We start from the raw sequence: 13,266 nt of genomic DNA on the forward strand, positions 1-13,266 counted from the left end.
ATAGCGAAGATAGTACAGAGTCCCCTATACCCCATACAAGATAAGTTTTTTAAACTCTTAACTTCTACTTCCACCCCTCCCACCACCCAAACCGTCCCCCACTTCTCTCCGATTCTATCTCCTCAGGTTTCAGCAGGGCCTTGTTCTCACAGTGCAAAGTTAGGATTGTAACGGAAACCCAGTTCAGTTCAAACTTCACCGTCCAGCCACAACTGGGTCAGCTGAGCTAGCCGACACCAGAACACTCCCGCCCCGCCCAGCTCTTTCAGAGGCGCTCCGACCCCTCGCCAACGTGGCTCCTCCAACTGAGGTCCCGGGAGACGCGAGCCAAGCGGGACCAAAGCGCTGGGCAGCTTCCAGAAGCCAGGCGCGCCGGGAGCAGGACCAGGTGAGCACCCAAGAGCACGCTCCTCCCTCGAGGGGAGGTTCCGAAGGCTAAAACATTTTTAACCTCAAAACTTCCAGACCTTTAACCGGCTTGGGGCGAGTTACACAAACCTACGCACATTCGCTTATTGTTTAACGCAGACGCCTGCGGGCGCTTCTCGGCCACAACCGCCTCTTCACAGCCAACACCCCCAGACGGCCTCTGCCCCGCCCCGTCGCCGCTGCCAGTCCCTCGGCGCGTCGCGCGGGGCCGGGGCGCGCGCGCGTGAGGACGTCCGGGAGCGCGCGCGCCCCCGCCGCTGCCGCCGAGCTGGGCGGGAGTTGTTGGCGGCGGGTCTGAAGGTGATGGCCTTGACTGAAGGCCTCGAGGCGGCATCTCCCGCTATTTCTGCAGTCGCTGCCCGGGACTCGGTGCGCTCATCGTCATGAGAGGTCAGGCCTGGGGGAAGCGGGCGAAGGAGGCGAGGGGCCGCGGCGAAATGGGCTCTGGGGAGAATAACTGAGGCACTCGAAGGTCGAACGTGGGAGGAAAAATCTGTCCTGGAGATTCCGGAAGAGCCCGTTGCGTTTACTTTTCTTCCCTTTTTCTCCCCTTTCTTGCTCGTACTTGGAGGAAAGCGGGAGGGTTCTGTTTTTATTTGTGGAAGAAGACGCTGAAATTCTCCCGTCCAGCGTCGGTCTTCAGAGGTTGGAGGAAATAAATAGCAGTCGTGGCGTTGGAGCATCAGTGAAAGCCTCTAGTGAATGGCACTAAAAACCAAACCGCCCAACAGTAACTGAAAAAAAAAAAAAAAAAAAAAAGAAAAAAAATTCCAAACCTAGGAATGAAATAGAATGACACGGAACATGCCCTGACGTCAACCCCAGCTTCCTCCTACAGAAACGGCAGAAAGGCTCTGCGTTTCGTCAGCTGGATCCACGACGGCTACCCACACTCGTCATTTAGGGATCTTTCCGTGCCAGTGTACTCTTTCCCGACGCCCCTCCCCTCAAAGGTGGCATTTTTAATGTGCAGACTACGTAATTATCCTTATTCAGAATAAAGAGTCACTTAGCAATTACATGGTGACTCCCCAAGTCTTCCTATTTTAAAGGTATTTAGGTAACATCCTTGGGGGGGACAGGAAAAGGTAATACTCTTGGTATTAATTATTGGAAACTTTTTTATTAGCTTTGGGAAAGTGTTTCAGCATAAAACGAAATTTGTAGGTCACCTAAATGAAATGTTTATTATTAGTTCTCCATGATGATACTTAATGAGGAGTTAAGATTTGATGCTTTTTTCTTCCTAACCTTTCCACACATTAAAAAAAATACTCTTATTAGATGTAGAATCTACATCAGAGATGAAACTGTTGCAGTTGAACAAAGTAAATGTACTTAAGTGTTCTAGTATGATTGAGTACTAGTACTCATTAACATCTGCTGAGCACCAATATTTTGACTCTTTTGCCAGTTCCTTCTGTCATTAGAGAACTGGAGGCACCTGAAGCTAAACTTTTTTGGTACCAGATATTCCCTAAAGCATAGTTTGCCTAGGGCAGCAGAGCCTTTGCATAAAGGGAGAAGATGGAGGAGTCTAGTAATAAGCAATAGATAACCTGGAAATAATTCATGTACTGTGACTATCAGCCTCTCCTTTAGTGAATAAATTATTCCTAGTGAGCAATATATTACCTGTACTTAACTGTTCACTTAGAATATTTTCTGCACTTTGATTTTTAGGAGACAGAGCCCTGAAGCAAAGAAATCTGGATCACAGAAAAAGTATTCAGGGGTCATGCAAGCCAACTGTAGCCAACTGCACAGCCCTTCAGGAGCTGCAGGCAGTGAGGATGCCTCAGCCTCCCAGTGTGTCCAAACAAGATTGACAGGAGAAGCTTCCTCTCTTTATTCTGGAGATGTTCATATTCAGATAAACTCCATGCCTAAAGAATGTGCTGAAAATCCAAGCTCCAGAAATATAAGGTCAGGTGTCCACGGCTGTACCCATGGATGTGTACACAGTCGCTTACGGAGTCACTCCCACAATGAAGCAAGGCAACCTGATGATACCGAGATGGAGTCTGGAGATCGTGGTAGTAGCTCCTTCTCAGAATTCCGATATCTCTTCAAGTGGTTGCAAAAAGGTCTTCCATATATTTTGATTCTGGGTGTCAAACTTGTTATGCAGCATATAACAGGTAGGGTATAATAAAACATTGAGCTGTTTCATTACTATATGCAGCTAATTTTCTTTCTTTATTGGTAATCTACTTTAACCTGTGTATTTCAGTTTCTTATTTTCTGTTAGTTTTTAAAATTGTATATGCTTCCTTTAAATTCATGTCATGTTAGCTCTTTTTTTTTCCTTTCAATTAACTGGACCTTATTTTCTAACAGGAATTTCTCTTGGAATTGGGCTGCTTACAACTTTTATATATGCAAACAAAAGCATTGTAAATCAGGTCTTTCTAAGAGTAAGTATAACCAGCAACTAAAAAATTATTAAATGTTTCTCCCTGTAGAATTATATACTCATTTTTGAGAGAAATAGGAATAAAGACAGTTTATTTGATAAATTTAAATAGATATAATGTACCATCCATGATATATTAAATGTTGTTATCTAAATGACCTGGAATAAATGATCTGTCCTAATACAGAATTGATTCACCTTATTTTCTTTGTATATTGGGTTCCTGATAAAGAAAAACTAGACAGAAGGATTAAAGGGTTTAGAACACACTATTTGATCTGATTTGTCAAGTGCTATCATGTTTTAAGTTAGTTTGACCGTACTAAGTAATATAATCATCATTAAAAACTTCAGCTGTTGTACTATAAGATTTAAAATAGTCAAATAAAACGTACACTGAATAAATGGGTATTGAACTATTTATTTAGGTTTCTCTTATTTAAAGAAAACTAAACCCAAGAAGTTTTTCCATAAGAAATTATAAAAGATTCCTATTCATGTAAATTATTGGGAAAACAGGATTAGTTTATAAAATTTCAAGCAACTTTCAAGGGTTATATCTGTGTAAAGGATCATACATTTTGACCTGAAAATTCCTAGTTAGAACCTATCAAACCATAAAAGTTTAATTCAGGGTTTAAAACTAGTAAAATTTTTAATTAAACCAGTAATTAAAACAATTATAAAACTGAGATTAAAAACATTTTATTAAATTCTTATTGAATTGAGAATTTTTAAAATTATATTTATAAACCCTGGTAACATAAATGCAGTTTTTAAAAGTCTGTTTTGTTGGGAAGGCAGAAATAGGAAGCCGCAGAAGTAAAGTTTTTATTTACGTAGGTCCTTTATGTCAGTCTGTAGAAGATTTGGCTTTGAAACATAGGTAATGTTACACAATGAGGAAACTTGTATTTTAAAAATCTGTTTAAGTATGTGTTTTGTTTTTTTCACTAAAGGTATGTAAAATAGAATGTGATGATGTACAATTTAACAAATATTCTGTATTTTTATTAAGATAAATTAATCTATTAAAATGTTCTAAGTTAATAAATTAGTCATTAAAATAGTTTAATGATATTTAAAATTCTGGCATAATTCAAAGTAACAAATTATAAAATTGTTTATTTTTCAGGAAAGGTGCTCAAAGATTCAGTGTGCTTGGTTACTGGTATTCTTAGCAGGATCTTCTGTTCTTTTATATTACACCTTTCATTCTCAGTCACTTTATTACAGGTAATTAGAGGTCCAAGTGCACAATCACATTTTTATGTAATCGTATATTCCATAGCACTTTGCATATATCTTACTTGCACATACTTAGAGTTCAATTTTTACCTATCTGTCTCTTTCCAAGATTGAGAGCTTAAAGTGACTTACTCACATTTTTATACCCAGTGCCTTGCCTCACAGCAAGTGCTCAATAAATACTTAATTTTTGATACTTAAATTTTTACTTATATAATCAGTAGTTACTAAATACCATTAGGTTGTTGTTGGTGATCTTTTTTCGTTTTTCATTTTTGATAAATAAAAATTGTATATATTTAAAATATACAACGTTTTGATATATGTATACATTGTGAAATGATTACCACATCAAGCTAATTAATATATCCATCACCTCCCTTAGTTACCTTCTTGTGTGTATGTGTGATGAGAACACTTGATCTTTGTCTCTAGAAGAAGACTTGCTAAAGGACAGTAGTTGATAAGTTTCCATGTCAGATGGAAGTGTTCTGAATTTTCAGCTTTAATCAGATAATTAGAAGTCCTGGTTTCAGTGGAGTTGGAGAGATGTGGACAAATCTGGGATATAGTTTGTAGGTGTAGCCAGTACTACTCGGATTGGATTGGGTGAGTAGGTAAGGGGGAAGAATCAAGGGTGATACTGGGTTTTTTTAGTCTAAGCAACTGGCTGGATGGTGGTGCCATTTACTGGGCTGGGAAAGACTGGGGAAGGAACTGGTTTTGAGGGAAAATCAGTAATTTTGTTTTGAACATGTTAAGTTTGAGAGGCCATGTAGAACTGTTACAGTGATTATAGATATTTGTCATGAGCTCAGAGTAGAGGTTAGGGCTGTAAATTTTGGTGTTATCAGCATATGGTTGATATTTAAAAACCAAGGAACTTGACAAGACTAGTCAGGGAAAGAAAGTATAGACAGAGGAGAGGGCCCAGGACTGGACATGCCCACAATTAGCCAGAGGAGGAGCAGCAAAGGAGACTTAAGAAGGAACCATCAGGGACTTCCCTGGTGGTGCAGTGGTTAAGAATCCACCTGCCAATGCAAGGGACATGGGTTCGAGCCCTTGTCCAGGAAGATCCCACATGCCGCGGAGCAACTAAGCCCGTGCACCACAACTACTGAGCCTGTGCTCTAGAGCCCGCGAGCCACAACTGCTGAGCCCGTGTACCACAACTACTGAAGCCCTTGCGCTGAGAGCCCGTGCTCCACAACAAGAGAAGCCACCGCAATGAGAAGCCCGCGCACCGCAATGAAGAGTAGCCCCCACTCACTGCAACTAGAGAAAGCCCGTGCACAGCAACGAAGACCCAATGCAGCCAAAAATAATAAATGAATAAATTTTTTTAAAAAAGGAACCATCAGTCACATATGACAACCACTAGAAGAGAGTGGTGTCAGAAGTCTAGGAAGAAAGTATTTCAAGGAGAGAAGAGGGGGAAAAAGTGACCTTCGAATTTAGCAAGAGGGAGGGAGTTGGCGATCTTGACAAAAACAGTTCAGTGGAAAGGAGGGGTTAGATTCCTGACTGGAGTTGATTGAAGACAGATTGGCAGCTACAGAGTATTTGTGAGTTTTTTAGATTATAGGCTAGAAAGATATCAATCATGACAAGTTAGGAAGACTCGTTCTTTATGGAGGGAAGATTTGAAATTCAAACATTTAAGAAGTTTTTAAAATAAATTTATTTTTGGCTGCATTGGGTCTTCATTGCTGCTTGTGAGCTTTCTCTAGTTGTGGTGAGCGGGGCCTGCTCTTCCCTTGCAGTGTGCGGGCTTCTCATGGCAGTGGCTTCTCTTGTTGCAGAGCATGGGCTTTAGGCGTGTGGGCTTCCATAGTTGTGGCACACGGGCTCAGTAGTTGTGGCTCACGGGCTCTAGAGCGCAGGCTCAGTAGTTGTGGTGCACAGGCTTAACTGCTCTGCGGCATGTGGGACCTTCCCAGACCAAGGCTTGAACCCGTGTCCCCTGCGTTGGCAGGCAGATTCTTAACCACTGTGCCACCAGGGAAGTCCCTAAAAGGTCTTTTTAAAATAAGCAAAATGATCTTCCATTCTATTTACATGAACTCTAGCATCTTGCCAAACTCTTATTTTTACACATCAAATTAAATATTTGGTAGCAAATTTAGAACCCCCATCGACACTTTTATCTTTTTATGTTGCTCTGGTAAGTTTTGATGTTTTTCTCTTGGTAGCTTAATTTTTTTTAATCCTACTTTGGACTATTCGAGCTTCTGGGACATACTTTGGATCGTTGGAATTACAGACTTCATTCTGAAATTCCTCTTCATGGGCTTAAAATGCCTTATTTTATTGGTGCCTTCTTTCATCATGCCTTTTAAATCCAAGGTAAGAAAGTAATATGTTTTATTGGAAAGATGTTAGCAGACCATATTAATGCTATTTAGTCTTTGCTTAAATGATTCCTTCTATAATTTTTCAGTTTGCTCAATAACCTAATTTTAATTATCTATATTATCTCAGACTGGCAGCTATTTGGTCAAAGACTTGAACCTAAATATTAATCTATTCCAATAAAATCAATTATATTTGCTTTGGAATAATCTAAAAATGAGTCCCCACATCATTTATGGGAAAATATATATTTATACTTCTGTTTTCCTCCAGGGCATTGTTAATTGATAATTGATAACTGACTTAGGCAGTTATTCAGTGTTTTTTCATATTTAATGAAAACTTTAAATTTTTATAATCAGCAAAATGTTTTATTATACATAAAACATTTTCAGTCACTCTTTAGAAATTCTTTGAAAACAGACCACTCAGTGACTGTAATATCTAAAGAACCAAGTTGAGGTTGTCAGTCATAACCATTATCATTATGAAGATTAATTTTATAGTTGTGTTATTGTGCCATATACCCATGATGTTCTCAGCCCAATATGAAGTATTTGCATTGTGCATGTAAGTACCTTGGGTGGCTCTATTTGTTTTCTTTTTTCTTCCTTTTTAGGGTTATTGGTATATGGTTTTAGAAGAATTATGTCAGTATTACCGAACTTTTGTCCCCGTACCAGTTTGGTTTCGTTACCTTATAAGCTATGGGGAGTTTGGTAATGTAACTGGATGGAGTCTTGGGATATTGCTGGCTTTACTCTACCTCATACTAAAAGTAGGTAACATAATAAATCTTATCATTTATAATGATTCATATAATACTGTTTACATATTTTACACATGACTGCTTTTCTCTTTATATATTTTATAGTTTATCTTCATATCACTAGTTTGAAGTAATGGCAGATTCTGTATCTACTTAGAAATGGAGAAATGGAAATAGGTATCTTAATCCAGTGGTTCTCAGATTTTATTGGGGGAGTGGACCTCTAAGCATGGATTATCTAAGGTGGAGGGGAACAAGTAGAATAGAACATACCCATCCCCTACAGTAGCATCTCTCATACACATAATTCTCAAACTAGTGGAGTATCTTGTCCTGTTCCCTTTATGCCTGTTCCCCTCAGCTTAATCACTTTATGAAACGTTAAATAGGTTAAGGACATGTGAACCAGATAAAATTGCCTTGCCTTTGATTTAGTTGTTTATCTTGACCAAATTGTAACTCAGGGCATTCAGATGTACTTCATTTTGGTTAAGAGTTGGCTGAAACTGATAAATTGAGTAAAATATTCCATAATTGGACTTTAAATATATTTAGAATGAAATGATCAGTTGTGATATGCAATGAGCATAAAATTAATATCAGTATTTGATATTAGCTTTGATCTCTGAGTTTAGCAGGTAAGGCTCTTTGAATAAATGAATTATTTTCTCTTTCAGCTTCTGGACTTTTTTGGACATCTGAGAACTTTCAGACGGGTTTTAAGAATATTTTTTACACGACCAGTAAGTATTTTTTAATCAGAAAAAACACTTTTTATCTTTCTTTCTACATTATAAAAATGTTTTAGTTCAGCAGTTTTACAAATGAAGATTTCATAATTACGTGTTTTAGAAAAACTTCTTGTACTTTGGCACTTGGGGCTGTGATGATATAGAGGTTTTGTTTCTGTGATAAGTTTAACTTGCACATTGACAACCACCTGATAGTTGATGAAGTACTTATATATTTGAGTTTACCTCTTGCCCTTTCAAATCACTTGACATTCTTAAGGGTTTATAAACATTCCCTTAAAAATCTTATGAACTTTTGTTTCTCTTCCTTTATTTAAGCCACAAATAGTAGCTTTGTGTATTTTCATTAACTCCTATTCAACTTCTGTGAAAGTGCTTATACTATAATTTATTGTGTATATGAAGAAAGCTCATTACCAAAAATCATGTCCCTTGAAATTTTCTTACTGGAAAAATTTCCCCAATATGCAGTTCTGTATGCACAAATAAGTTCATGACAATAACAGTAAATTTAACAATAACAAAACAATTTTAACAATAAATTGAGACTCCAATGTCAACTGTAACTTTATTATGTTATTCTACTGATGTAACAAACTGCAGAAAAAGGGTATCATAGCCCAAATGATAAATAGCTCATTTGCTATTTAGTAGCCTCAGAAGTTCTCAGTATATAAGTGTGATCACCAGGTTTCAGAGTTTGATTCTCAGTTTTGCAGTCCATTAGGTACTTAACAATTATGTGGTCAGGACTCAGGGCAATCTGATGTACAAGAATGCCAGTCTAATAATATATGTTTAAAAAAAAACAGGATTATACCAACAAAGTGGAGTAAACTAACTGGCCAGGGCACCCTTTCCTAAAGACAGTAATGTATTAAGTTTTTTTTTTTTTGCGGTACGTGGGCCTCTCACTGCTGTGGCCTCTCCCGTTGCGGAGCACAGGCTCTGGACGCAGCGCAGGCTCAGCGGCCATGGCTCACGGGCCCAGCCGCTCCGCGGCATGTGGGATCTTCCCAGACCAGGGCACAAACCTGCGTCCTCTGCATCGGCAGGCGGACTCTCAACCACTGCATCACCAGGGAAGCCCTGTATTAAGTTTTGCTGCATCCTATTCAGACTTCTTTCTTTAGATAAGATACAATAAAATTGAGACTTCAGCTTTTGAGTTTATTCAGTTGATTATGTATCGGCCACTTTGCTGTAGCAATTAATCTAGTAAGGCTTCAGCTGAAATACTTTTGATATTCTTTCTCTGTGAAGCATAAAGAGACTATCACAGATCACTGTTTTATTCCTGGGATTCTCATGTTCCTTAATGTTGCCCTGAAAATGGCAATCATCATCAGGGTGTCTTCACCTGAAGGGAGTCTGCAAAGTGCCAGACAAGAGTGCTATTTTAAAAGCTTGTCAGCATACATATCTGCAGTGTACTCTGCTAAATGACATTTATTGAAGGGAAACTGGCACCAAGATCATCCGTCAGTATCTCAGTTTGTTTCTGGAATCTTTAACATGACCAATCTCAAAAAAATCTTCATTTTCAATGTTTTCATCCGTTGAGTCTTAGTTTGATTTTGTTAACCCTCGATAACAAGAAGTTTAGGTCACAGCTTCAGGTTGCTGAGTCAAGTCATGCTTTTGCTCTCATTACCATGACTGAAACTTGGGTGTTCTTTCTTTTCCTCAGCCACCTTTTCCACATCATTTCTACAGAAAGCTGATCTCATTTGTAACATTTTGTCACATCTAGTTAATGACTAAATTCTACTGAATTTGGTAAGGAAGTTATTAAGATCTTAAAGAGATCAGAAACTTTTTTTTAGGACTTAAGAAGAAAAGGAAATTCAAAGATTTGTGTTATTATTCAGTTTGACAGTATAACTCTACCCAAGTGACATTTTGCAATTACAGTTCTTCTGTAAAATTTTACCATTCTTTCGTAGTACTAAATGCTCCAACTTTTGTGATAAGTAAGGATGATAATTAAAATTATTTTTAGATTTAGTGGCAGGATACTGTTCAGTGGTCCCCAAACCTCCTTCACATTGAACTCATGTGGAGAGCTTTCAGGAATTAGATTCCTGGGTTACATCCTGGTATGTCTGGACCTACTGAATCAATCACCAGTGTGGAGCACAGAAACCTATTTTTAAAGTAGTCTCTACATGAGTTACATTCAGCCAGCCAAGCTCTGGATTGACTTTTTTGAAAAGTGTCATAGGTAATAAGTGGGCTCAATTTGGCAGTACTGGGTCACATAGTACATGAATATAGATCGCATAATGCTGTATTATATTTCAGATCGCTTAGTCTCTTGAGCCATTTGAATTTGAAGCACTGTCATTATTTGGGAATCCAATGAATCTAACAATCTTCCAGTATCCTATTATGTATTACATAGCAAGTTAACCTTGATGCGATCCATCCAGGCATCATTCTGCATACATAGTTCAGCTCTGAAATGTTTATATCCTCTGGGAGAGTTTTCAAATGCCTAGTTCCTTGGAGATTTGAGAAATACAGTACCATCTATGTATTTAAGGAACAGAAAAGAAAGAAATTTGGAGGAACATAACTTCTTATCTTTATAGAGTCACGGAGTGGCTGCCAGCAAGAGACAGTGTTCAGATGTGGATGATATTTGTTCAATATGTCAAGCTGAATTTCAAAAGCCAATTCTTCTCACCTGTCAGGTAACTGTATTTTTAAGCAACCTCAATACAGCACTTCTCTGTGATCTGCAAACGTCACATTTATGTTACTTATAGGGAAATATACACTATTCAGCAGAAAGTAGCATTCAGGGCACATACTACTAATTTCTTATTTGTGATTAGGGGTTTGGTAGGTTAGTTAAATCTTGCCCCTTAGTTCTAATGATTTTTTTTTTTTTCTTTTTGCGGTACGCGGGCCTCTCACTGTTGTGGCCTCTCCCGTTGCGGAGCACAGGCTCCAGATGCGCAGGCTCAGCGGCCATGGCTCACGGGCCTAGCCGCTCCGCGGCATGTGGGATCTTCCCACACTGGGGCACGAACCCGTGTCCCCTGCATCGGCAGGCGGACTCTCAACCACTGCGCCACCAGGGAAGCCCAGTTCTAATGATTTTTATGTAGAGGAGTGTATAAAGGGGAAAAAAAAATTCAAATGGCATACTGGATACCAAAGTGACTGGGAAACAGACTATTTTTAATAATTGAATACTAGTCTTTTAGAATAATACCAGCATTTGTTACTGGACTGTATAAGGCCCTTTCCTATACTTTATTTCAGTAACCCTCAAAGACTTTTTTAAGCTGTTAGTCATTATACTTGATCTTAAAGTTATCACCTGAGGATAGCTTGTATTTTATTAAAAGTGGTTAAACGGATAGTACAAGTCAGAATAATACTTGTGCCTCTACCACGAACACCGCTGTGTTCTTGAATGTTATACTTTGTTTTCTCACTTGTAAAATAAAGGGATTAGTGTCCTCCAAATTCCCTTTCAGCTCTAGAGTATGATTCTCTGCAATGTGATGAATTTAAAATTGAAATGTTATCAACTATAAAATCTAGTTCTTAATTTCCTTACAGCATATATTTTGTGAAGAGTGCATTACCTTATGGTTTAACAGAGAGAAAACATGTCCGCTGTGCAGAACTGTGATTTCAGACCATATAAACAAATGGCAAGACGGAGCCACTTCATCACACCTTCAAATATATTAAGTTCTAAACTTAATATTAAGGCCACAAAACACTAATTTTATTTGGTTACAGTGACTATTGGTAAAGACATTAGAATGGATTTTCAGGGCTGGAAGTTAAGGAAAATGTTTCCAAATGGTTTTAGAATATTAATAATAAGGCAAGTGTGTAGTCCAGCTTCTCAAAAGATTAAATGAAAGAACCCTATATTTAAATATATATATAAGTAATGTTCAACATAATGCATATGCAACATTTATTCTATCCTATTTGACAGATAATTGCAGTGTTAAATTGTAAATGTGTTTTCTTGTTAATGTTACCAAAATGACAACTGGATAACTAGAACTAGTGGTTTTAGAGGAATTCAGGTATTCTTTCCTGACACTGTTTTCGGAATAAAGAATATTTTTCATAATATTTTAAGATACACATTACCTGAAAGTAGAATTTTCTTTAATATTGACTTTTATAATTACCATTCTAAAATTTCTCATAAAATTTGTATTTTTAAATGAATGCTCTAAATGCTATACTTTACCTGTACAATCAGATTTTTCTAAGGAAGATTAATTTACTGAGGATGAAATATTTTAATATTGTATTATTCTCTGTAGTGTGATTAGCAGTCATTGAGAACAGCTGGTTTAAATTCCTTTTCTTTGTGGACTTCATACATACAATCCTGCCATCAGCTTTAATGTTCATGGTCTTGCTTTTTGGAAAGTGCCACGGACTTTCTTGGATTATTAAAATAATTCACATGGATTACAAACAGCTGGCTTCACTGATGATTTGAATTGAGTGACAAACAAGAGCAACTCAAAACACTTAGAAAAGAATTCCTCAGGACTTCCCTGGCGGTCCAGTGGTTAAGACTCCGCACTTCCAATGCAGGGGACGTGGGTTTGAGCTCTGGTCGGGGAACTAGGCTCCCACATGGTGCATGGCCAAAAAAGAAAAAAAAGGGATTTCCCCGTATTAACTAGCCTTCTCCAGAAGAGTTTTGGAGTCTCATGCTTGAATCACCATTACTTGGGAGGTTAAAGCTTGCACTCAGGCCAACACAAGCTTTGGAGAGTGTGGTTAGTTTGTCTACAGGTATTTGTGCAGGGTGGTGGAAAGAGAATGAGGCACTTTCTCTCTCACTGTGAAACCTCTAAGGGAGGATGGATCTATACCAGAAATCCAAAGGACTGGTTATTATATATATTTAGATGCAAGGCCTCTGCCCATTTTCTCTTTTACCATCTATCAGTTTGCACACAAGAAAAAGATAGTGGTGGGAAGTAGAAGCTACGAGGTAGAGGTAGAAAACAAATTTGCAGTGCTGATAAGACAAAGATTAAACCAACCTGGATTAATAAGGACAGTGACCAACTAGATACAGGTTAAACCACTTTTCATGCCTTATGGCCACCCAAATTGACAAAAGAACATTAGCCTGTACCTTTCTCCCCAGGTGAATATTGCTAGATTATAAGTGCAACTGTTCCTGTTTATTCAGGATGAAATACTTAACTATGTTACGTACTTTGAGAACCACTGCAAATACTAAAAAACAAGCTTACTTGGCCTTAAATCACCTTCCTAACTTGGTGGTGAAG

The 13,266-nt window shown here is 38.2% G+C and overlaps 1 protein-coding gene across 1 annotated transcript; it reads left to right on the forward strand.

Moving 5' to 3' along the window:
* The first annotated feature begins 692 nt into the window (after positions 1-692).
* On the forward strand, positions 693-12,976 carry RNFT1 (ring finger protein, transmembrane 1). Its single transcript, XM_082860872.1, has 9 exons — positions 693-819; positions 2,113-2,570; positions 2,770-2,846; positions 3,981-4,081; positions 6,289-6,442; positions 7,068-7,226; positions 7,895-7,960; positions 10,564-10,665; positions 11,546-12,976. The coding sequence occupies exons 2-9, from the start codon at positions 2,168-2,170 to the stop codon at positions 11,678-11,680; spliced, it is 1,197 nt and encodes a 398-aa protein (XP_082716998.1). The 5' UTR covers positions 693-819; positions 2,113-2,167; the 3' UTR covers positions 11,681-12,976.
* The last annotated feature ends 290 nt before the right edge of the window (positions 12,977-13,266 follow it).

This window comes from Leucopleurus acutus (genome assembly GCF_964270905.1).
Source record: "Leucopleurus acutus genome assembly, chromosome: 19".
Classification (NCBI taxonomy): Eukaryota; Metazoa; Chordata; class Mammalia; order Artiodactyla; family Delphinidae; genus Leucopleurus; species Leucopleurus acutus.

Excerpts from the sequence above, each read along its gene's own strand:
- RNFT1 (XM_082860872.1), top strand. The coding sequence starts at position 2,168 with ATGCAAGCCAACTGTAGCCAACTGCACAGCCCTTCAGGAGCTGCAGGC. Across the intron at positions 7,961-10,563 it reads GAATATTTTTTACACGACCA|AGTCACGGAGTGGCTGCCAG; the intron begins GTAAGTATTTTT and ends TTATCTTTATAG. Across the intron at positions 10,666-11,545 it reads CAATTCTTCTCACCTGTCAG|CATATATTTTGTGAAGAGTG; the intron begins GTAACTGTATTT and ends ATTTCCTTACAG.